General features: G+C 41.9%; 1 protein-coding gene across 1 annotated transcript in view; it reads left to right on the plus strand.

Moving 5' to 3' along the window:
• Positions 1–23,298, plus strand: part of ca10a (carbonic anhydrase Xa) — a 242,498-nt gene extending 219,200 nt beyond the window's left edge. Inside the window, exons 5-9 of the mRNA XM_071463557.1 lie at positions 6,506–6,601; positions 13,398–13,470; positions 19,107–19,261; positions 19,517–19,691; positions 22,217–23,298. Of these exons, the coding sequence (XP_071319658.1) occupies positions 6,506–6,601; positions 13,398–13,470; positions 19,107–19,261; positions 19,517–19,691; positions 22,217–22,239 (522 nt within the window). The 3' untranslated portion in view covers positions 22,240–23,298. The remainder of the gene's footprint in view (positions 1–6,505; positions 6,602–13,397; positions 13,471–19,106; positions 19,262–19,516; positions 19,692–22,216) is intronic.
• Positions 23,299–25,180: the final 1,882 nt, after the last annotated feature.

A 25,180-nucleotide genomic window follows, 5' to 3' on the forward strand; every position in this document is an offset into this window, starting at 1 on the left:
AGTCCAGAGACAGACGGGGAATCAACAAGTGATCTCTCCCTGTCCAACAAAAAAGAAAAATTGAGCCAGTTCAGTCCTGAATGTTTGATTGTTAGTAAAATAAAAAATGCTCTGAGAAGGCGTTATTTGTTCTCCATATTGTTAATGGGCCTGCTGTGGACCAATTGCCTGAAGTTTTTTAAGTGGGCCATGAGTTGGAAAAGGTTGGGAACCACTGCCATAGGGTCTTTGTATCTACAAACAAAGCCAGACAGCATCATATCCATCATATCAGTACTGGACTGGAAGAAGCATACTGTTAATGGTCCAAGCTGCTGGAGTGGAAGACACAGTCTGAGTCATTGCTATTACAGGTGACTGACATAGATCATAAAGAGCGTCATGAAAAACACCTATTTTATGAAAAAGACAGAGTGAAACCTTTTCACTTTCTTGTAATCCTGCTGAAAATCACCATCTCAACATCTGAGAACTGTCATCTTTTAAAGAGCCATCATCATTCAACCACTGGTGAGAAAAAAAAACTCATTCCCATAACCCACTATAATAATGTCATATCAGAGTAGAGAACTTTCTATTCTTCCATTTTCACTCACTCTTCACAAACATTCAGTCAGACACTGCAGTCTGGAAAAGGATTGACATTTTATACCCATTATCACCCGTTATTCACATCATCTGACGAAACAACTTGATGATGAACAAAAAATCTTAACACGGCTCATTCAGATAAGGTTTTTGTGAGCAGATTAAATTACACCAATAAACTACAGAGGGTGTTAGAGAGTAAAGTGAGGGAGACAACGCTTGTTGCTAAAGAGAGGATCCAGCTATATTTAATACAAATCTTGTTAAGTGTTTGAGAAGGATTCGCCATAGGCAGCTGTTCCAAATATTTTAAACCCCCATCAATCACAGACACACACACACACACACACACACTTACATCATATGTCCTCTTTCAAACGCAGTCACACACATGGAAAATCACACTGAGCCACTATCACTGCAGCAGGTTATTGGTCACACAGCTTTTGATGAGGAAAGCTTCTTCTGTTTTATTTTCTCTTCCCCTAATTATCATTAATCACTATTAAATGGCACATTTCGCCCACATCTGCACCACGGAGTCCCAGTGGTGGATCGTCAATTAAAATCACATCAGAACATCAATGCACGGTTCTTTAAAAAGTCATCCAGAAATCATATCGCTAAATAAAAAGACTAACTACACTTGGGCTTCTAATTGATTACCACAGCGTAATGATTTATATTAACACAGATGATGGATACAAAGATGATGATTTCTTGTGCTTTGGCAGTGGCCTATTGTGCCGGTAAAACAGCCAAATAGAAATCAGGTAGGTTGGCAGTTCCATGTGCATAATCAGAGTGTGATCAGTCCAACAACAGGCCTTGTCCGTTTGTTGGTTTTATGGATCTACATTCCGGTTAATCTAAAGGAGGAAGGACAGATGGCTGGAAGTTGGGATTGAGAGTGTCATTTCCAGCCCAGCGCTTTTAAACCCCCTGTCACCGGCCAACATCTCTCTTCCACTATCGACTTGCTGTCTTCATATTTCTCTGCCCCACGGGCCAAGCCAGCCATTATGCCATAAAGAGGCTGTCATGACCCCCCCCAACACACAAACGAATACACCCTCATGCACACACACACACACACACTCCTGAGAGCACTGGCCAGCCAAGCAGTAGTGACCCTTCACACCCACTTCAGTGTTGTTCCACTCAGTGCAGCTTCTCATCCAGGTTTAACTGACTGAAGCTTGAACGCCTGTGGCAAGTGGCCACGAAGCTACTGACACACTGAAGAGCCATTCATGTGATAATGTTGGTCCAGTGCTTTTCCACCAGGACAAGCATTAAACTGCAATGGTTTCCATTGGAGACCCTACAGAAAATAAACAAATTTAAAGATGCTCAACAGGATCACATCAGTCTAAAGATATACACCGATCAGCCTGGACACTGAAACCATTGACAGACAACATCTCATCTAACGGCACCTGTTAAAGGGTGATATCGATTCCCTTGACAGGAGGTAGTCAGTTCGTGAAGTTGATGTGTTGAAAGCAGGGAAAACAGACAAGTGTAACAATCCGAGCCACTCTCACAAGGGCCAGCTGAAAGCGAGACGACTTGTGGGGCGATCGCAGTATAAAGTAGTTAGTGCCTCCCAAAAGTGGGCCGAGGAAGGATAACCAGCTTCCTAAAACCACACTGTTACCATAGCTCACAATATTCCAGCACAGAGGTTTATTCTTGACCATCTGGGACAGTACATGTAATCTCAAAGGTCAACTTACTAACTTTTCAGAGGGTCTTCCTCAGCTGGTGGAGCCAGCTAAGAAATCTTCACATAACCAAAGTGTTGAACTTCATGTGCTACATGTGGGTCATTTAGGTCCAGTGCTCAGAGACCAAAGCCAGTCACAGCATTGATTGGGAAGTGCTCAAAGTCATTGACTGAGGGTCAGTATGCGGCCTGAGGAAGGTTTACCATCCTCCCTTCATACACCACCGCTCGTTATCCCATGATCAAGTTTCTCAGCAAAGAAAGAGCTGAATAAAGATTTTAACTCACTCTTTAAGATTTAGATCCTAATTTCAGTTACAAATATTGAAAGATGAACCTGAACAGATTTGATAAGGGATTTGGATTTGATGAGCAGTTTCAGTACTGGATTCCTATTCCATGAAGTGCCATTGAACCCCAACCCTAATTTGTGCTAGCTCTGCAATCTCTATCACACCTCATCATGTGTTCTGTCTGTACCTCTGTCATAATCACAATCTGTCCAGTGGCATTAGACACAGAGTGATGGCTGAATCTTAATAGACTCTACCTGTTAAATGTGTAGAGGTGTTACTGTATTCAGTAGTTAGTGAGTCTGTTTGAACAGAGGGACGCTGTGTCTAATTACAACCTCTGTTTCTTCCCCTCTTTCGCTCTGCATGCCCTTCTTTTTCTTCTCCATTTGGCAGACATTCTCACTTTATTATGGCCCACGCTGGCCTTTCATTGCCCACCAGCAGCAAACTTTGTGCAATTTGTCATTGAGGGATGTGTGGATGAGTTCTTTTGGCTGCCTCTGCTGCTCTCACCTAAAAATCTAATCAGATCGGCGTAGGGCCCTAATCACTTCCTCTCTTGCCTTGATTGCATTTATAGACATTCTGTCGCTCTGCGCTCCCCCGGTCGAGCATTTCATAATTGCTCTCCTCTTACATTTGTTTATTTATATCCTACAGTACAGTTGGTGCCAAGCTTTTCTGCCAATGAGAGAGGATGAGAAGTTTATGGAGGTGGGGAGAGAAAGACTGAGAGCCTTGGGGAAAGATCTCAAAATCATTACCATGCCTTTATGCTTGATATGAGTGCTTTACTGCCTTTATATTCATAGCAGATCATTGTGTATATTACTATTTAAAGGTCCTATATTACATAAAATCAAAATCTAAAAGTTTTTTGATTATAAAGCAGGTCTAGGTCTTAGCAGGTCTTAATACTGTGAAAGGATCAAAGCCTCAGTCCACAGAGAAATGCACACAGCCTGTATTCAGACACTGAGCCTTAAAACCAGCCGTCAGGACTTCTGGAACTTTGTGATTTCACAACAAAGCAGTTGCCACGCCCCAAACCCCACCCACCATCCAACCTTGTGGGAGTGTTTACCTGAAATCTGCTATATTTTTATTAGATCACTCAGAAAACAGTCAGCCAATCAGAAGGGGGGCTCAGATCCTCTCCTCTTATTTGCTGACTGACCTGTTGTTACTAGAGCTCCAGAGAGAAGCCTGAGAGAGGAGATGTAAAACTACACTGAGATGGTTTTTGGTTATTAAAACCACAGATATATCTTCAGATGGAGATCAACACTTCAGATAAACCACAGGAAAGAGTAAAATATGGGACCTTTAAATGGAGAATTACAGCCTAAAGTTAATAAAGTAGAGGCCTCAGGTTATAGTAGTATGGCTGTAAGTTTTGCCAATTTAGGCCATAAGAAGTTGATAATTTTGTAACAACTATTTAAAAGTGTAACAGCTATTTAACAACTATTTAAAAATCAGGACTCAGCAAGAGCACTGCAGTTATCCTGCATGAACAGATTTGACAAGGTAATCTTTCTTTTCCCTATTTTTTAAAGTCTTGTTGATACAATGACCAGCAGATGTAGTAGCCACAAGGACACACTGGTCTATTACTGTCCAGACTGTCTCACTCTGACAATACACATATTGTAAGTGGGTAAACTGAAAATGGCCTTGCATTAAAATAAAGAATTCAAGGGGTCAGACTGAAATAGATTGTCAGATGCAATGCCTGGTTTGATGATGTCTTCATCCTTGTTGCAAAGGTTGAGCCAGGTTCAATGTCTTTGCCACAACAACCCTGCAATTTTGTGTTTGACAGCTTGACAGACAGAAAGACCACTGCAGTTTCTTTTTTTAAGCACACTTTTAATTCTTTACACAAATATTTGAATGGCCTTGAGGAAAAACTGCAAAAGTTTACACCCCATATGTTTGGTTTATCAAGTTTCCTCTCCCTCTGTGACAGAAAAAGATGCTGACCTTTAAGAGTGGCCATTTGAAACAGGTATAAACACATTCTTGGGCAGTTGTATGTTGTTTCAACTCAACAGAGCTCACACGTGCCTCACAGTTGATTGAGAGTCACAAGCTGCCATTTAGATTGTGAGGTGGAGTTTTTCGAAATATGAGAAAAGAAGAGGTGAGCATGAAAGTGAAAAAAAGCATATATCGATCAGATGTAGTTGGTTTGTCAAACTCAACAGTGGGGGATTTTGTGACTTCACCAAAGGGCATGTGTAAAATTATTTGCATGGTGAAGAAAAACCTCTTTATGGCTGCAAAACAAGTCCCACACACTTCCGGGATGTAGGTGGACAAGAGAAGAGAAGACTTTATGACCAGAACCTCAGAGGATTCACCACAAGTTGTAAACCCCTGGTCAACCTCAGAAACAGAAAGGTCAGGTTGCAGTTTGCAGAAATCTACAAGTTCAATGGACTGATGACACAAAAATTAACCTCAGTCAAAATGGTAGAGAAAGGAAAGTGTAAAGAAAAAGGAAGAGTTAATCGCCCAAAGCCACACCTCATCTGTCAGACATGATGCTGGTTCTGTTCTGGCTCGGGCTTGTATGGCTGTCATTGAAACTGGCACACCGGCTTTCACTGATGATTTCACTGCTGACAGACACAACAGGATGAATGCAGAGATGCACAGGAGCAGTCTGAGCTCAGATTCAGTCAAACACATCAAAACCCAGTGGACGACATTTCATCATTCAGAAGAACAACATTCCTGAACATACCACCAAAGCATCCAAAGAGCCTAACCCTGATCTCATTGCACTCACTGAAGTCCAGACTAAAGGCAGAGAGGCTCCACAAAGAGCAGGCGCTGAAGGAGGCTGCAGTGAAGCCTGGGAGAGGCCTGGAGACTGCAGAGAATTTTCAACAAAATATTAAATGTAATGATCGTCTGAGTTCACGTTTATTTGTCTGATTACTTCTGAACCCCTAAACTTTGGGCACAATTATGAGTCTTGGTACTTTGACCATTTTATTTGAAATTGAACCTGTTGAAGCTCAGAGCCCAAGGAACAAAAAATGTGTAACTGTCCAAACGCTTAATATCTGGGCTGTGACCAACCAGACTGACACCAACACCTCAGTGCTCTCACTAAAAAAAATAATTTGAACATATGTAAATTTAGGAGCACCTGGCTGGCCTTGAGGTGGAGGCACTAACAACCACACACTCTCCATCACTATGTCCCTTCATTTCCTGTCAACTAAGATACAAAATGCCCAAAAAACATATTATAAAAATATATATTCCAGATGGATCCATCTCTGCTGCCTCTCAACTCCCTGTCTATGTGCTTTTTGTCGGAGCAGGTTTTAAAACCACTTTTACAGGTTGGAAGTTGCGCAGTACCTCCTGCCCACGTCCAAACATCATTAAAAGGCAGCAATACTGAACAGCTGGAGTGGATGAAGCATCTGTGTCAGAGAAACATTAACCTCATACTGGGAGAGAGTTTATCCTCTCTCACCTCAGCCTGTGAGAGCCGGCTGGCCTTGGATCAAATGATGACAGCATCCCTGCCTTTTTATCTCCCTTATTACTTACCTTCCACATCTACAGCGAGTATAAAATGTTGCAAACACCGACTCTTTCCATTAAACTGACTGTTTCTGAGAATCCATGGGAGAGATTTGATCCCATATCGATTTTCTCTTTTAAATCATCTGACATGTAGCAGGCAGGAAGGATTTAGCAGAATGAGGGATTCTTGACACAAGGCAACCAAGATATAGATTTTCTAGAAGGGTGTGTTTCTAATTTGTACTCACTATGGAGATCAGCCTTGTGTCTCACTCTCAGTGTTTAAGTTGTCAGATTTCCTTCCACTAAATCTCTACATGTCCTCTTCTGTGTGTTCCAGGTTCAGCTGATCCACTACAATCATGAGCTGTACACAAATTACACAGAAGCTGCTAAAAGCCCCAACGGACTGGTCATAGTGTCCATATTCATGAAGGTAAGTCTCACACATACGTATGTTTAATAATTACCTGTGTGCCAATGTGTAGGTTTTAGCCACTCAATATGAATTTTATCTCAACATGTCCCTTCAGCTGCTGTGACCACATTTTGTAATGGCTCATATACTGGAAAGCCAACTGAATACTAATCATTGCATTGGACAGGAGTTTTCTGCATTCCTCTACGCTTTAATCAGAGCTGAAGCATTACCAGACAGCTATGGTAGACAACACACAGATGGAACGTGTAGGGGAAAAATAAAACAGGGCTTAACATCATGTTGAGTGCAGACAAGACTCAATTAAAGGTGAACCAAGCGTTCATTCAAGTGGAGAAACACTATGTTTTCCCTCTTAATTTTACTCCCTCTCATGCTGTAAACAACTTCAGAAACAGCATTTAGCTTTAAATTATTAACTCATTGAACCCGGTTGGTGCAATTTCTGTGTGAACTTGTAACCTATGCAGTGTCACAATTCAGTCAAGCGGGACACACCCTGCTGGAATCTGCTAGTTGCAGACTTTTTAGTGGAGTAAATTGCTTCAGTAAAGTAATCCAGATGTTGTTGTCAGGCAGGTGTAGCCTGTAGCTAAGCAGCTGACTCCATGGCAACATCTCACTTCAGGTTTACATGACCCAGGGTATGATGGGAGGCCTGGTGGCAAAAACTCAAATCATATTCATTCCAGAGGAAAATAAAAATGAAAAAGAAATAATAATAATAATGGGTCTTTTTTCACAGCAGACATTTTGACTCACAATAATGGGGAAAGCACAGGTGTTTGCAATAACGTTAACAAGAGAAACATCCACTGAGGCAGCTAAATGGAATTCAGACGCCATTCAGTGTGTGATTCACACCTGTGTTTTTCCAACTGTGACGTGTTCAAATGTCAGGAGACACAAAGTCCATGAAGATTTCCACATCATCACATTTATTTTACAACAGTAATTCATAGACAGAAACATGCCAGGAGCAGTTTTTATTTATCACGTGACTTCATTCAAAGTGCAGTAAACAGGAAAAAACCAGCATCAGTTCTCCTTGGTTTTTCACATACTTGGCAGTTAGGTTGTTCCAAACATCTTGGAGAACCCGCCTCAGTTGTTCTGTGGTCTCAGGCTGAATCCACAGTGACTCCGTGACGCTGAGATCAGGGCTCTTTGGGCTCCAGACCATCTGCTGCAGATATTTTTTTGTGACTGTATGTTTGGGCTTGTTTGTGATGCTTAAGGTTGTTGAGGTTGCATTAAATATAAAAAAGTATTGACTTACATGAACAAATCTAAGATGTGTTTATAAGACTTTTATCACAGAACTACGCAAATAACAATTTCTAAAGTATTTTCACCCGAGTGAACTCAGTCTGTCTCAACAACAGATCTATAAACAAGTCCACGTTCTCGGCACAAAACCACAGGTGTCCCAGAGCATGTAAGCTGCCATTCACATGCAACATTGATCTAGCCTCACTTATATATGGTCAAACCAAGACATGTGTCTGTGCCATACGCCTGTAAATGAAGGGAAATTAGGTAGAATCAAATTATGCAAAATATGAACTTGATTTTGCATAATGCAATAAATCATTGTATCATGGTTGATTCATCTTTTAAGACAGAGAATAGGGTCGTTATCTGTGTCAGTACATGGCAGCCACATACATGGTTGAGAGAAATCTTCCCACCTGTCCACTCCACTCTCCTGCTCCCTCCGTGTCTTTTACTGAAATCCTCTAAATGTTAAACTGAAGAACTCACGACTCACAAACAATTAGCAATCCAATTATCCTGCAGAGCCAAAACAATGTGCTCCTTGGCTTTGTGTCAGAGCCGAGCAGCAGTGCAAGGGGTGGTGGCAGCACTCCCCTGTCTCTTTGTTGTGTATGAGAGGTTTCCATCTTGAGCGAGAGGCTCGGAGATCAGAGAGGCAGCCAACATCCTCAGCGCCGTGCACACCAAGGCTGAAAAGTTCAGCTGCTAACCACTAATTAGCTCCCCAATGTCAATGGGGCCATCATTTAGTCTTGAAGAGACAGAGGAGACGCTGACCTAGGTCAACCCTCCTTGATTCCCCATCCAACCAGCAGGAGAGAGTGTGGGACGAGATGCGAGAGAGGAGCTGGGCTTTGGAAGTGGAAGTATATGATGGCCTGCGGAAGTGGCCCCGCAACAACCATCAACAACCAATAATATAATGACCCGATACGACATGTGGTGCTTATTCTGAAGTCTATTCATGCATCTTACAGGTGCTGTACATCTTATAAACACAATAACATAACAACATTGGAAAAAAGTTTGACAGTTTCAGAAATAAAAGTCTGGTTCATTTGTTGAGAGTTGCAGCACTTCAAGGATTTAGCAGTAGCTATATTAATCTGCCGCCTTTGCTATAAAATATATTTTTCTTTAAAAAATAAAAAAAAGTCACAAGCCCATGCAGAAACCAAAAGAAATCCGATACAGACCCAACAACCACTGTGTTCCAGTAAGTGACATCTAATCTGTTGCCTGTGCTGCTAATACTAGCTGAAGCTAAAGATCAGCTGGTTCCCCTGTTTAAGTGTTAAAGCTTCTTTTAACCTTAAAGTTCAAAGCACAAAAACACAGCAGTATCCCTCTTCATATAACAATACTAAAAGAGTTTAATGAGCTCGTGATCAGTTTCAACAAGAGACCTGTTTAGTCACTGCTGTCATCACTATGGAGAAGAATCCAGTCAGAGGGTCAATCAATCAATCACAACATAATTCATACAACAGAACCTGAAAGTTATTCATTTAAGCTGCAGACTGTGTTTCAGTTTTATCTTCAGCTTTCACTTTCTGGCAGTGCAGGTTGGATGTTACTTTCTGAAAGACACCTTGGAGGTCATCCTTAACTTCTTTCCTTATGTTTAATGTATCTTTGACTTTCTATCAAAGAACCAGATCTTTTCTCTACTGATTATTCAACTACTAGAGTTTAACATCTCTCTGAGCCTTGGAGAAGCTTCAGCTGTGAGACACCTGACATTGTCTATACAGATAATAATGAGACCTTTACCTCCAGAAGCAGAGGGGCCAATGATAGCTACCAATTTGTAAAACAAGTGTTTGTCAGCGGTTCTTTGTTTAGAGCAGGGGCCCTGGATAGTCTTAACACAGCACTTCAAGAACTCTCTCTTTTTACAGCTGCACTACAGATGCTTTATATGTCTACTCCTAAAAAGCAGGGCTGCAATACATACTGGTGTCCAGTCCCGGCTAAATGAGACTTAGCTTTGGTCCATTTTCCCATGTTCGTCTTACCTCACTTCACCCGGCAGCCACCTTGGATTTTGAAGATTTTGATTAGTATTGGTGCTTATGGTCACCAACCTGGAAAGCTGTCTAATACAGTTTTAAGATTAAATCATCGTGAAAGAATTATACAAAAATTGGCCCAACCACTTTACAATACTATGTTGATCTATTTTTGTTCAGCTTTAGATAAATACTGGAGCACGACGCTCGGTAAAAGTCCAGGGAAGACAATTTCATTAATGCCTACATGTCAAAAAAAGTTGCAGTAATATACAAAGAGATGAGCCATTAAAAAAAAATATGTTCACCCGCCACCCACTCACACACCCACCCAACTGCACTCCAAATGTTTTTTCTTCTCTTCAGTAATGTCTCCCACTGTCTTGAGCGTGTTTCACCAGGTCAGCCTCTTCAGTAGTAGCGCGGAGCACACAGGTGGTAATTAGCCACATCTCCCTCAGAGCAGAAGCTGGTTTTTCTCACCTTTAAATGCCTCGTGCTTTGTAATACCTCACCAAGTTTCCCATCTCATCGCTGTGACTCAGAATGCCAGGACGGGTCCCGATTCGAGGCATGGAGTCGTGAGGCACTGTTGAGGACAGCAGTGGGTGAGCTACGTGGGGACTTCTGTGAAAACATTACTCTCACTAATGCAACTGTTGATCGATGTAACAGAAAGAAACACGTGGAGCCTCAAGATGTATCTGGTGGTTATCGTGTGTCTGATCGACATTCAGCCATATGGTGCTAAGTCTGTACCTCTCTCCTACCTGATGTGAGGACATTCCTGGAATGGAGGAGACAGGATGAGTGAATCCCCTCAGGTGCTTTTCTAGGAAAAAATTATGAAAATGAGACAGAAAGTGGGAAAACTAGTGAGCGGCTTGAGTGTCTGTAAAAAGCACAGTCATTTCAGTTGCAGCAAGCGAAGGGGTGAGGACAGGCACATCTCTTTTTAATCATTTCGCCCAAAGACATCTCGACAGTTAAGAGTTGTGAAGTCCACGGAGCAGGAGTGAAGGATAGAGGGAGGCAGGAAGGAGTCAAAGAAGGGCACAGGGGTGAACACGAAGTGGGAGGTGCCTCCTTCAAACTATTAGCAAGCAGGTCTCAGAGTTGGGAACTGCTCCTCGCTCCTCAGACTTCACTGAACAATGGAGTTAGTCAAGCAGAGTGGAGTTAAGAATTAAAAAGTGGCTCTCCTGCTTTTGGGGTCAGTTGGTGCAGTGGTGCAGTTGCAGGTCAAATTTCAGTAGATTTTCTCACAAGAATCAGACTTTGAAAGAAGACGACAACCTTCATCCATTCATCAGTGGTGGCTCCTCCCGACAGCCTTTATATTTGCTGCTAGAAGTAGTTTCTTATTACTGATATTCCACCCTTCCAACGAGATGTCGCCCATTAATACAGTTTTACATCCAAAAGGAGCAGTGCCTCTAAATACATTATTAATGTGCTCATGAATTTCCTGCCTATAAAGCACAATAACCGGCAATTCCAGAAAATATGGAAATGATTGGCGTCATTTTTCCCACATAGTCTCACACCAACATCTACCACCACTTCCCTGATATCGTTTTCATCTGGACATAATAAAAACTTGACAATATTTTTCCAACAGAACTGAATGGATTCCATTGTGCTTGACATATTCTTCTCCAGCCCTCCTCTGAAATATTTAAATTTCCCTCCTTCTCTCACTATGCTTTTATATACAGTGTATTCCCAGGTTTGGACTGGAGAAGCCTAGCCTAGCTTTGTCCAACTTAAAAAATATCCACACTAACCTCACGAATTAACATGTTGTATCTTGTTTTTTTAAACCTGTTCACCAACATAAGAGAAGAAAAACAACAATTTGTGGTTTTAGGCATAGTTGCATATTTAAAATGTTTAGCAGGGCTAACCATGTCCTGACTCCAACTACATACTTAACGCACAAACACCAAAGTGGTATCAATTTCTCATCTAAGTCTCTGACATATGGATTTAATATGCAGCTAATTGTTCACTTCATGTGTTCCTGTTACATTACTGTGTCCTGTTGTTGTTCTGGTGACAGGGGTGGAGCAGTTCAGCAGGTTCACTGGCAATGATCCTGTCACATTCTGGCGTTATCCACCGTAAAGTTATGATAGGACAGAAATACAGTGTATTTGCTAAAAGATGGATCATGTTGTGTCGTGGCAGCAGTGTGTTGTGTGTGTTGTGTCGTGGCAGCAGTGTGTTGTGTGTTGTGTCATGGCAGCAGTGTGTTGTGTGTGTTGCGTGTGTTGTGTCGTGGCAGCAGTGTGTTGTGTGTGTTGTGTCGTGGCAGCAGTGTGTTGTGTGTGTTGTGTCGTGGCAGCCGTGTGTTGTGTGTGTTGTGTGTGTTGTGTCGTGGCAGCAGTGTGTTGTGTGTGTTGTGTCGTGGCAGCAGTGTGTTGTGTGTGTTGTGTCGTGGCAGCAGTGTGTTGTGTGTTGTGTCGTGGCAGCAGTGTGTTGTGTGTGTTGTGTGTGTTGTGTCATGGCAGCAGTGTGTTGTGTGTGTTGTGTGTGTTGTGTCGTGGCAGCAGTGTGTTGTGTGTGTTGTGTCGTGGCAGCAGTGTGTTGTGTGTGTTGTGTCGTGGCAGCAGTGTGTTGTGTGTGTTGTGTCGTGGCAGCAGTGTGTTGTGTGTGTTGTGTGTGTTGTGTCGTGGCGGCAGTGTGTTGTGTGTGTTGTGTCGTGGCGGCAGTGTGTTGTGTGTGTTGTGTCGTGGCAGCAGTGTGTTGTGTGTGTTGTGTGTGTTGTGTGTGTTGTGTCGTGGCAGCAGTGTGTTGTGTGTGTTGTGTCGTGGCAGCAGTGTGTTGTGTGTGTTGTGTGTGTTGTGTGTGTTGTGTGTGTTGTGTCGTGGCAGCAGTGTGTTGTGTGTGTTGTGTCGTGGCGGCAGTGTGTTGTGTGTGTTGTGTCGTGGCGGCAGTGTGTTGTGTGTGTTGTGTCGTGGCGGCAGTGTGTTGTGTGTGTTGTGTCGTGGCGGCAGTGTGTTGTGTGTGTTGTGTCGTGGCGGCAGTGTGTTGTGTGTGTTGTGTCGTGGCGGCAGTGTGTTGTGTGTGTTGTGTCGTGGCGGCAGTGTGTTGTGTGTGTTGTGTCGTGGCGGCAGTGTGTTGTGTGTGTTGTGTCGTGGCGGCAGTGTGTTGTGTGTGTTGTGTCGTGGCAGCAGTGTGTGCCTTTGAGCTGTTTTTAATGGTTTCTTGAAAACAGTGGGAGCCTTTGTTTTCCAGAAAGCAAAAGCAGCAGCAGAAGAGAGTGTAGGAGCTTCTGACTGTGCAAAATACATCAGTGGGTTTAGACATTTCATGAGCATTAAAGGTGATAGATGGGAAAAAAATTACACTGGTGTTATTCTTTAGAGTGCTGGGCTGAGTGGATTAAGTGGAGTTTAATTTTGAATGGGCTGTCAATTCATTATGTGGTCAGTCCTGTTTTTTTTGTTTTTTTGTCTAACGGCACCTTTTTCCCTCTTTCCTTCTGTCCTTTACTCCAGATTGCTGAGACATCGAACTCATTCCTGAACCGAATGCTGAATAGAGACACCATCACAAGAATAACGTATAAAAGTAAGTATCTGTGCAGTTTTCTAAATGTCGAAACATCTGTACTACTGAACACCACTGAACTGTTCACTAAGTCTTGCCCCCTTTACTGTTACTGACAGTGGCAGATTTATTATTGAAAGTTTTAGTCACTTTTTAAGACAATAGCTCCCTGGTTTGAGACAAATATTAATAAATGCAAACGTCTCACTTCTAGTCAACAACTGTCAGTCTTGTAGTTGCAATGACAGGTGTTGTGGCAGATATCATTAGCTTTAATTAACAAGCTTGCTGATTAAGCTAAAGTTAGCTCCATGTGTTTCTGCAAAGGGGTCTTTCATATGCACTTGATGTCAATACATAATGCCATGCTAATGGAATGAGGCTAACGCTGTCCCAGGTAAACAATAAGCGTTCTGACCTGTTGATGGTTCTTGTAGAAGATATGGAAATAAAGAAACAATATTGTTCTTGTTTTGCAGCGTGAAGCTAATTAATGAGTAATTTAATTAAGGAAAATTGCTGCTTAGCTTCAACACTTCAACAAATAAAACAGAAGTTATGTATGTTTTATGGTTTGGTAAAACTAAAACAGTTTCTACGGAGGACCACAAGTGTCATGGAAATAAAAATAAAGAATTTCATTCATTAATAGCAACTGTACAACTCTCAATAACTGTAATAACTGAATAACAAATTAATTGATTAAATTATGAATAAATATACTAAATAAATATAAACAAATATACTAATGGTCAATAAAAAGAGGAAAATAATTTACAAATGAAATATTTATCCATCAATGAATGGTTGAAATTAAAAGGGGGTTTACAAAAACAACATAATGCATGATTTAAAGATACATTAATTAATGAATTTATGAATAAATCTACTTGAGAACACAGTTTAAAAATAGAAATAAATACCTGGATTCACAAATTTTATTAAGATTTCAGACTTTAATTGGGCATTAAAAGGACAATTTCCTTTCCATTTGCATTTCCATTTTCCTGCTGTTTCTCTTTTTCCTATTGGCTATTCAACTGCTCATTCATTTAGCTTCTCCCTTTAGCCCCTCCTCCATAACACTTTGGGCCTTGCGCTGGTAAAATGAGGTAAAACGATACAAATTAGCCACAGGATGTAACAAGCTCTCTGATTAGTTAGACAGCCTTATACCCCAGCTTTCTTTTCACACACTGTTTAGTCACCAATTTAGTCATATGTTTCACACTCTTCAAATGTCCAACACTGATATGTAAAGAATTTTAAGGGACAATGCCGGTGAAATGGAGCGCCGATCCTCAGAGTCTAGCACTGGTGGAGACACCCTCAACTACAGCCCCCACCCTGATCATCTCCTTCCCACAGGTGATTGCCACTCAGAGAGCTAATTACATCCCATGGCTAATTTGCATTGTTTTACCTTGTTTTACTGATGCGAGGTCCAAAGTGTCATGGAAAGGTTAAATGGAGAAGCTAAATGACAAAGCAAATCGAAGAGCTAATAGGAAAAGGAAAAGCAGCGGGGAAAATTCCTGATTATAGTCTGTATTCTTAATTCAACTTGTGAATCCAGTTATTTATATAAATTCAAATACTTTGTAATTTAGTCAATTTAATAATAGATTAATAAATAAATTTATAAGAAAAAAAATGTATTAATTGCTGTTTTTACAATTAGTTATTACTTACCTGTACACTTAGTTTTTTACCTCTAACTCTACAGATGAATGTAGTATAGAGCAGCTGCGCTTGGAAGTAACAAAGCTCACTGCTGTGGGTGGTTAAGAAATGCCAGTGTTTATGTTAGAGCAGACAAACATTGTTTATTCTGTAATTTACACTTTTATTCCTGTGTTTTTGGTTTTGGACAGTAAAAAAAAAAAAAAGAAAGAAAATGCCTTCCAAGCTCTTTATAACAATACCGTGGATATATCTTTATACTGCATGTGTATTTATTTATACATACCAAATCTCTCTTACCACAGCCACATGCAGACTGCTCCAACATGTAAAGAAATCTGAAGCTTGACAGGCAGCCATGCCTGCTAAGCTATGATTGGACAAGTTCTGTTTGAGGAAAGGGTTTTTCTGTTTGACTGTCCTTCACTTTTTGGATCTCATTATTATTATTACATCTCAAAGTGGTGAGTGAAGGGATGCTGCAGGATGATGAGAGGTTTGCATGAGAACTCTTGATAGTTGGAGGATGCTGTTGGTGGGGAAGCATGTTAGACAGCTGCTCTCCAGAGGTTTCCCTCTGCCAGCCCGCCATTCTGAAGATGCGGCATCGGCATCGAGATCGCCTGGGGCCAGCTTGAAAAAAGAGACAAATAATTGGATTAATGGGGGGAGCAGTAAGTGACTGGATAAACACACTGACCCCTTGTGACTGGGAGGAGCAGGAGGCTTCAGGCGAGGGGCAGGTGGTTGGGGGGGTCCTCCAGGTCCAGCTGGAGGAGCTGGAGAGCATGGATTCTGACAGCTGTCAAAACTGCCTCAGATACGCCGTCTCACACGCACTGACTCACACACACACACACAGAATTATTACAACCACACGATCAAAGATGAGTGATAGATCTGCTCCTCAGCTGCTGTAGGTGGAGTGGTAATTGCACATAGAGAGGATCAGAAGCTTTTTATGGGGATTTTCTCAAATTAAGCCGGTCATGCTTATTTTTTTTTTTATAAATTAATATTGTTTTAACCCTAGAACACTAACGTCGGGTGATTTTCACCCACACAATTCTTGTCATGTGATTTTCATTGTGTTGCTGCTGTCTGAGTTGCATGGGTCCTTGGGTAGCTTCAGGCTGCTCATTGATGTCATTAATGGTATGTTTGCTTCCCTCCTCCCATCTATGGTTTTTTCAAGAGGCATTTTCACCCGATGTTAGTGATGGTGTTACTAATTTTAATGTTAGTGTTCTAGGGTTAAAGGAATACTGTTTGCAAAATGCAGTTTGTAATAGTGATGCAGAACACAGCTGGATTAGCTTTGAAGCTGCAGCAGTCCACCACAGTGACTCATCAAAACACACAGTCCTTTTGTCAGCAGAGGCCCGGCAGATGACAAGTTATTGAGAGCGTGCAACTGGAGTGTGAAGAGGAAGAGCGAGAGTTGCAGTCTGTCTAATTAGTGTCCTGACAGTGGAGACAGTTTGGATAAAAGAGGTTTTGTGCAGCATCACCAACAGCCTGTCATTTACACAACACTAAATGATATGTGAAATAAGTAGTGAGAAAAACTTGTTATGAAAGATGAGCTTAGTGCGAGATGAGTATGGGGGGGGGGGGGGGGTTACATTCACAGCCCACACAGGAGGAGGAGGATGCATTCAATAAAGTCAAAACTTCCAAATAACATACCCAGTGTTTAGTGATGAGACCCAGACAAGACTATCTCTAAATCTCTGGAGCTGTGTCTGAAATTACTCCTTATTTGTTACTCAGTTTGTTCTACTCTCCTCATTTTATTGGAACACAATGTGGAACACATTTTGTCAGATATACTGTAATCTCAACATAAAGCCCTGAAAAAGTCCCACAATGGAACAAAAAAAAAAAAAAGTCATGTCAATGACAACTACGTCACTAAATACAGTATCTGTCTGGCGGCCGGTACATGGTGTACCCCACCTTAGAGATGGACAATCATACTTTGGCATATGATCTACTTCACAAAAGAATCATATGCATCATTAAAAGTTTCTATATTTAGATATTTAATTTTGAAAGTTCAGTCTCTACGAACCAGCCCACTGTTAACTGTGAAACAGCTATCTGCTAACTGCAGCTGATCTGCAGCCTGCGTGAGTTTGGCGTAGCAGCACATGTAGTCCAGGACGGTGGAGATACAGTCTGTCTGCAGGACCAGAGACCTGTCTGCAGGCAGGGAGACAGGCACTGAACTTTCAAACTAAAAGACTTACATGTAGCACCTCATAAATGAATAACAGCGCTGTCCAAACGAAGACTCCACATGAATAAAGCAAAAAGTGTGATTGGTTGTGACCCAGTTCAGAAGAAAACAGCATTGTGGGTGAAAAGTAGTGGTGAGTGGACAAACATCCAAAGTAATTTCCAAAGTGGCAGAAAGATATGAATCACAACTTCCAGTCAGGACTTTCAGAATAAAATCAGAAAGGGGATGCAGAGGTTTGCTGGTTGGGTCTTTAAGCTTGAGTTGAAGTGACAGCCTCTGTGTCCAGGAGACCATATGCACAACTAATGATGATGATCACATGAGTTCAGCTGATTAGATCATGGATTGTGATATGAGCTCTTGGCCGGATCACCCAGCCCTAGCCCACCTCAGCCCAGTATCTGGGGGGATCAGCCTTGTGGGACAGACCCAACATTTATATGTAAATTACAGTTATGCTACACTATACATTTCTGTTATGTCCAAATCTCAAGTTACTACTCATCATATCATAAACAGTAAATGCTTATCATGTAGAGAACCAGGGAGAGAGTTCAGACAGAGACGGAGAGACAGTTCATCCGCAGCAGACTCTTTGATGCTTAGAATCCAGCGAGCCATTCAAAATCCAAACATTTCAATCATTCATGCTGTAATCACAACATTTTTTTAAGAGGAAAAACATGCGGATGATTGTGAAAAATCAATACTGACTCAAACCAGTATTGATTCTGAGTCCAGCCTTGAATTATTTTTTTCTTTTTGTAAAACTGCTATTTCTACAATACTACTGATTGAAATGGTAGTCTTGTGTGTGAATGGACACACACCAATGGTTCATCAACAAGGTCAATTTGTGGTTCAAGGACACTCCAACCTGTGGACTGGAGGAACCTGCTCTACCTCCTAACTCCTGACCACACTTTTAGCTCTTTTGGGTGGGTCGTGGGTCTTTACCTCCAAAATGTTTGACTGTGGTCACTAGTTAGCTGCTAATTTTGTCTGTCTGCCATTTCTGACATGACATGGACCATTACCGTGGGATAAAAGATATATATGGTGAAAATTACTACGACCACACAAAAAAAGAAGAAAGAAGCTGGAAAAACCATTAAACACCCGATATATCAGAACGGTGCTGTGATGCTCCTCCACTGTATCAGGCAGCCTGTAGATAATTGTTCGAGCCAGGTGACCATTCTTGGACAAGTTCCCACCCTAACATGAGGGCGGTCTGGATCCAGCCAGCACGTGGAGGAGTTAAACCACTTAATGCTGAAGGGTACCCCAAATAAAGGGGAGAAAGGGATGTGTTTTCTGGTCATTTTCTCTATAAAGATATGTGAAGCAGACCAGAACTATGTGTACTCCACTACCAGGACACTCTGTCATTTCTATCTTCCTGTCTCACATCTGCACATCTGTCAGTGAGTTTATATTTTCTGTAATAATTTTTTCAAACATTTGAGGGATTTAAATATCAGGTCCACACCTGGGTTTGAAACTGTCTGTACAGTATGACAGGCCCAGATCACAGCGAGCTGCTGTTGCTTTAATACAGTAGTTCACAAACCTGAGCAGATAAATTAAAGATAAAGATAAATTTAAGTGGTCCTAATACAGTTCAAGAAAAAGACAAAAAAAAACATTAGTTTTTTACAGCTTCCATACAGATGACGCATTGACACCCCCTCTTCTTTTGTCTTCTTTTGTCTTCTGTTCCCTGCAGATGATGCCTATCTACTGACCGGCCTGAACATAGAGGAGATTTACCCGGAGACAAATAGTTTTATCACGTACGATGGGTCGATGACCATCCCTCCCTGCTTTGAGACAGCCACATGGATCCTGATGAACAAGCCCGTGTACCTCACACGTATGCAGGTGAGCGTCAGCTGCCAAACACAAAACTCCCAGAATCCACTGAGGATTGTCATCTCAGCTGAGGATTTTCTCTGCCGTGGAGTTTAACTATTGTTCTGCCTGTGAAACTTTCTCTGCTCTCCTTCCGTCTAATCCTGCGACTGTCTGCCTGGAAAATAATGCAGTGCATCAAAATGCCTGGCTCACATGATGCTTTTGCCAACTTTTTTTCTCATTGGCTTCTCTTCTCCCTCCCTGTGTCTGTCTTCATCGTAGATGCACTCCTTGCGCCTGCTGAGCCAGAACCAGCCGTCTCAGATCTTCCTGAGCATGAGCGACAACGTTCGCCCTGTCCAGCCGCTGAACAACCGCTGCATCCGCACCAACATCAACTTCAGCATGCAGGGCAAAGACTGCCCCAACAACAGGGCTCAGAAGCTCCAGTACCGAGGTAGAAACAAGCCCTAGTTCACTCCGCTGCCAAGTTTTCTCACCTGCTCCATCTCTGACATTTTCCATGGAAATATCATGAAAAAAGCCAATATCACATATAATAATAATAATGAGAGTAGATGTCCTCCTCAGTAGCTTGTGACTACTATAGCGTACTACTGAGAAAAAATTAAAAAAGACAACAAAAGGTTGTCAGATGAGACAAAACTACATCAGTGACATCACTGAATAACTATGGTGAGAGGTCAGTGCACTGCAGCTTCAGAGAATGCATGCATGCACATGCAAACTGATGAAATACAAACAAGTTCAGAAAATGTCTCACAACACAACCAAATACACAAATACACTGCAAAGACTCACAACACAACAAGTGTTTCCAGGGGACATAAAAAACTGATGAACCAGGCACTGACACACTTGTTCAATGATTTGTGAGTTTTGAAGTTGAAAGCTTTGAACAACGAGTGCACATGGATTTATTATTACACATTTACTATAACACATCCATGTAAATGTGTCCCAGCCAGGCTCGTCACTTTTTTGTGTCCCCTGGAAATGCTTATGTTGTGTTGTATTTGTATTTGTGTCACATGTAATGTCAAATTGATGAAGATTTTTTCTGAATTTGTTTGTGTTGTGTCGATGTGTGTGTGTGTGTTTTCTTAAGTTGCATAGTTAAAGTTCATGCAAACTGCATCATGCACACATTTTAGCCCACAGGCTAACAAATGATAAAAGTGAATTTGTGCCAAGAAAAAAAAAAGATAAGATGGTTAAAGATAAATGCATAAAAAACCCCAAATAAATAAAAATACAAATAGTAATAATAAAAACTTAATTAATGTTATCAACTGTTTAGAGGTAAAGTAAAAAAAGAGTAAAGACGGATAAAGAGAAAGTGTAAACCTTAATGTTTTTATCTAAACTTTTCTTGCTTCATATAAGTAATAATACTTCATATTCAGTTATATTTCCTTTTATTGCCTTTTGTCGCTTTCAGGACTCCGTACATTAGGAATAAGAGAATAAGTTTTCACCTCTGCTCTATTTAGGAGTTAATTCATTAAACCCATTAGTTTGTCAATCCCTGCAGCTACTTGAACTTCTGACCAGGAACTGATAAGATATACTTTTTGGTCAGTAGCAACGATGTGTTATTACTCACTGAACTCTCAGCTTCAGGGGGAAAATTGCTCCCAAATGCCCCTGATTCTAATTTGTTTTAGAAACGCATCCACATCAATTCCAGGGGATTATTGCTTGATCTGGGCTCGCTGTTCTAATTAATAAACTTTATATCAAATTTGAGTGGTGAGCTGGGTCTCAGGTTGACGGTTGATTGAAAAAAACAAAAAAACTTCAGATTGATGCGTTGAAGAGAAGTAGGCGTGGAAAGTCAGATGGCAGGACGGTCGGAGCACCTGTTGGGCTCTGACTGACTGAACTGGCTGAAAACTGGCTCGTCACAGCTGACTGCAACCTGGGAGGTGTCGCTGCAGTCTGTTTGTCATCTCCTCCGCTCTGTTTCAGCCAATATATCTGCTGCACAGAATGTTGAATTTCACCCCTGAAGAGTAAATATTTTGGGGGGGGCGAGAGGTAGCACCAGCCCCCGGTGCTCACCGTGTTATTTTTGTCATGTTTTGCTCAGGATTTACTGCACTGATTGTCTTTTCTGTCTGTATCTCTCTCTCTCTCATTTGTTCTCCTTTCTGCTCTGCTCCACCTGCTTCCCCCCAAAAACAAGATGAAATTCTTATTCTGTGCAGCAGTTGTGGGGAGATTTGCGCCTCACACCCTCCTGATCGCCAGACAAACCAACTCCAGAGGCTCTCAGAGAGCAAAAAAACAAAAAACAAAAGCAGAAGTGTTGATTTAATTGTTTGGAGATTTAAAGGCCTTCAAGATGAAGCGGAGAGGTGGGGGGTGTCTCATTAAAAGGGGGAATATGTGTCTTTGGTGATTTGTGTAAGGTCAGCCTTTAAAGTGCAAGCAACAGGACGCACTCCTCCCCTCCCTGGAGAGGTGACCATCAGGGCAGCTGAATGTGGAGTCAGGGCGGTTCGGGAGCTGGTAACTGTGTGTGTGTTTCATTTGTTTTATTTTCATTGCCTGATGAGAGGAAACATGTTTATGATCGCACAATAAATTCTTTCCTCCTCGTAACTGCCAGACTCCTTTTTATCAAATTACAATGTTTACTCGTGCTCCTGGCACCTCCTCGTGTTTTCTTGGTATAATTTTCTGTCAAGGCTGCCACTCAAAACATAATGGCACCAATTCACCCCCCCCCCCCCCCCCCCCCCCCCCCCCAGTCACCTACCACCACATGCACATTCGATCCATTCATTCAAGAGCCTTTCGTTTGAAATTGTACGACGTTATCACTATAAGATGAAATATGGTGTGGGTGGGTTGAAGAGGGTTGGGGGGGGGGGTATGCTGGAGAATAGCTCAACTGTGGTGAACGCTGCATATATAAATCAGTATTCTCACTCCTGTCCTTCTCCTCTCTTCCAGTGAACGAGTGGTTGCTAAAGTAGCCTCCCTTGGATGAGCATGGAGACGAGTGTCAGAGATGGAGAGCAGGAGCTGGAGCGGGGCGAGGGGCAAGGAGGAGGGGAGGGTGGAGAAGGGAAGGATGTGAACCCGGGCTTAAGGCTGCATCTCATCTAAGATTATTTCATGGCATTGTATAAAGACAAACAACACCAGACATTATCCGGATGAAGGAACTTTGCGTTGCGAGCAAAGAGACTCTTCTTTTCATACATACAGAACCGTTTGAACCCCTGACCTTACACATGTAACACAAGTCCTTCCCCCACTGCACAACTATATCTGGACATTTTGATACCAATACTTTTTTGGGAGAAAACAAAAAAAAAGACACTTGGAAACCATTTAAAAAAAAAAGGAAAAAAGCGTGGAAGCATTTATTTGTTAGCTTCCCAACCAATAGGACAACGTTGGGACTTAAAAGCCTTTGTACATAACGATGTTGCTATCAGTGGGAAAATCCAAGGACTAAGTCACTGCCCCCACCCTGCCGGTCAAGACTAAGTGGTCAACAAGTCTCACACGGACGTTTCATTACAGTCACCAACAAGGCATGCAATCAGCAAAACCAACAGAGAGGGAACACAGCCTTACCTTGTCATTTTCCGAAACGGAAGTCATGTCACGGGAGACGAACAGAGATTCACAGGCTTTCTAACAGCCTCAGAGCAACCAGTGTCTTGGCCTCGTTTGTACATATTATAATTATCAATACTGCAGAAAAATTAATATGTTAAGAAAAGTAATGAATTAACATTCAAAATATATATTAAGAGGATTTTAAAAAAAAGACAAGAAGTTGAGAATTTTAAAAAGCTTGGCACACTTTGAATTCTGGAGCAGTTCTCAGTTGGAACTGATGCCTTTTTTCTGTTTTATTGTTTACAATGGTCATACACTGTGTTTGAGTAATGTTATCAGCCCAATAAATGTGTCTGGAAAGTTCACTTTGGAAAATGCTTCACTATAGGAGGATCTGAGTTATTGTACCTGTACCTGTTTTGTACCGTTCCAATATTAAATGTGTTGATATGTCAATATTACCCCCCCTCAGAGACATGCTCAATAACACCAGCTTCGCAGTCACAGCGCTGATCAGAGAGCTCTTGGTGGCTTTCTCTTGACAGCAGCTTTCTTCGCATTGTTTCCGTGATACAGCTGAAGCTTATCAGCCGTGCACAGAGGAAGCTCTGCCGGGGTTACCGTGACTTGTCACAGTCTTTCAAATCACATCCAGCAGCCATCAGGGGACAAAGAGGAGAGGAGCCTCCTGTGCTGATGACGGCACATGCCAAACAACATGGGCTCAGTCCGCCGATGGATGCCTCACAATGCTGTTCTCTCTACAGGGAGCAGAAGGAAAAAGTCATCAGGTCCCTGTGAGCGGTTTACTAGGTGGTTATCTAAGGTCGGACACAACTCGTGCCAAAGAAACAAAGCAATAGATTGTGCAGAAAACCACATTTACATATGCAATCAACAACAGAGAATTATATTTTAAACAATAATGAGCTGAAGTGAAACTAAAGCCTCCAGGTTCTGTAGTGGAACTAAGAAAACCACCATGCATATTCCAGCCTTGGTACTCAACAGTATGTGATGTGGTTCACTCCATAGATCTGAGTAGGGATGGTCCATCTTCTGTCTATTTATTGGTCCATTGGTTGTGCCTCATTATTTCATGTTTTTTCATATCTATACTTTTTGTTTTTACACACGCTCAACATTATTACTGATTTCAGGTATTTCCCTTGGGATTAATAAAGTATCATTTAGATTTCCACACAGAGAAAGTACAAGATGGAGTTTTGGTCATAGCTCAGTTTATAAAATCCTGCCGCAGCATGTCTCTTATTCCAGGCTGACAGATTTCCCTGCCTCATGCTGACCCTCTACCCCCATCACTCGTCTGAACTCCCATCACAGTTTGTGGTTAGTGGTTTGGTTATTTCAAAACAAGACTCAGTTTACAGCCTGCTACAAGAATGTTAGGCTACTTATAAAATGTGAGTTAACTCAGGATCATCTGGACTGATGCATCGACTCATCCACCTTTACGGGACAGCCCTACAAATGGGGATAAAGAGCAGATATTTCCTGATGGTTTCTTTGATTAATGGTGACTTGACTGTGCCCAAGAAAAGTGATGGAAGCAGTAATTTAAAGTGATAAGTTCAGGTTATTTGAGGTGGGGCTCTGAGAGGTACTTTAACATAATTAGTGTATAACCTGCAGCAGATTCAGATCATTCGACCATTGAACTACTGTATTCCTAAGTACAAGTGCAACCACAGTGCCCTCTGCACAGATCAGATGTTTGAGTCAGAAGGAGTGAAACATAACTGGTCTAGAAATACAGTACTTCATGAGTCGAGCCTACTTGGAGCAGCTAATCTGAATCTGCTGCAGGTGGTACACTGACTATGTTTAAGTACCTCACATAATCCCATGTTACACAACCTGAACTATCACTTGAAGGCTGTTGCACCTCTGCCAGTGGGTAGAACTGTCAGAACATCTGCTTCAGAAAGTTACAATAATTGACTGGTGGGCCTCCCTCGATGCCCCCCATCAGAGAGGTTCAGAAAGCATACTGGCACAACATCATTGGCGTGCCGCACTGATGTCCGTGTGACTGAACAGCAGCAAATCCCTGCAGGGAAATTCCAGACATTCAGCTCTAAAATGTGGGTGTAATGTTTGCGCATCCATAGTCCACTAATATGCACATATTTTGTGTGTACAGGGATAAATAGCATCCTCCCTTCACCATCATGAGGATCCCAAAATGACTGGACTGTTTTATGGTCAGTGACAAGGCACACGAGTCCAACACCAAAACTAATGCAAGCTGTAAAAATTTAATGCCGCAAGTGACATCTTGTCAAGGTGATTTTATTATATTTTGCATGCAGAGGTCTGGCT

The sequence above is a fragment of the Trachinotus anak genome, unplaced genomic scaffold (assembly GCF_046630095.1).
Source record: "Trachinotus anak isolate AG129_WGS33_773 ecotype Australia unplaced genomic scaffold, CSIRO_AGI_Tana_v1 ptg000025l, whole genome shotgun sequence".
Lineage (NCBI taxonomy): Eukaryota > Metazoa > Chordata > Actinopteri > Carangiformes > Carangidae > Trachinotus > Trachinotus anak.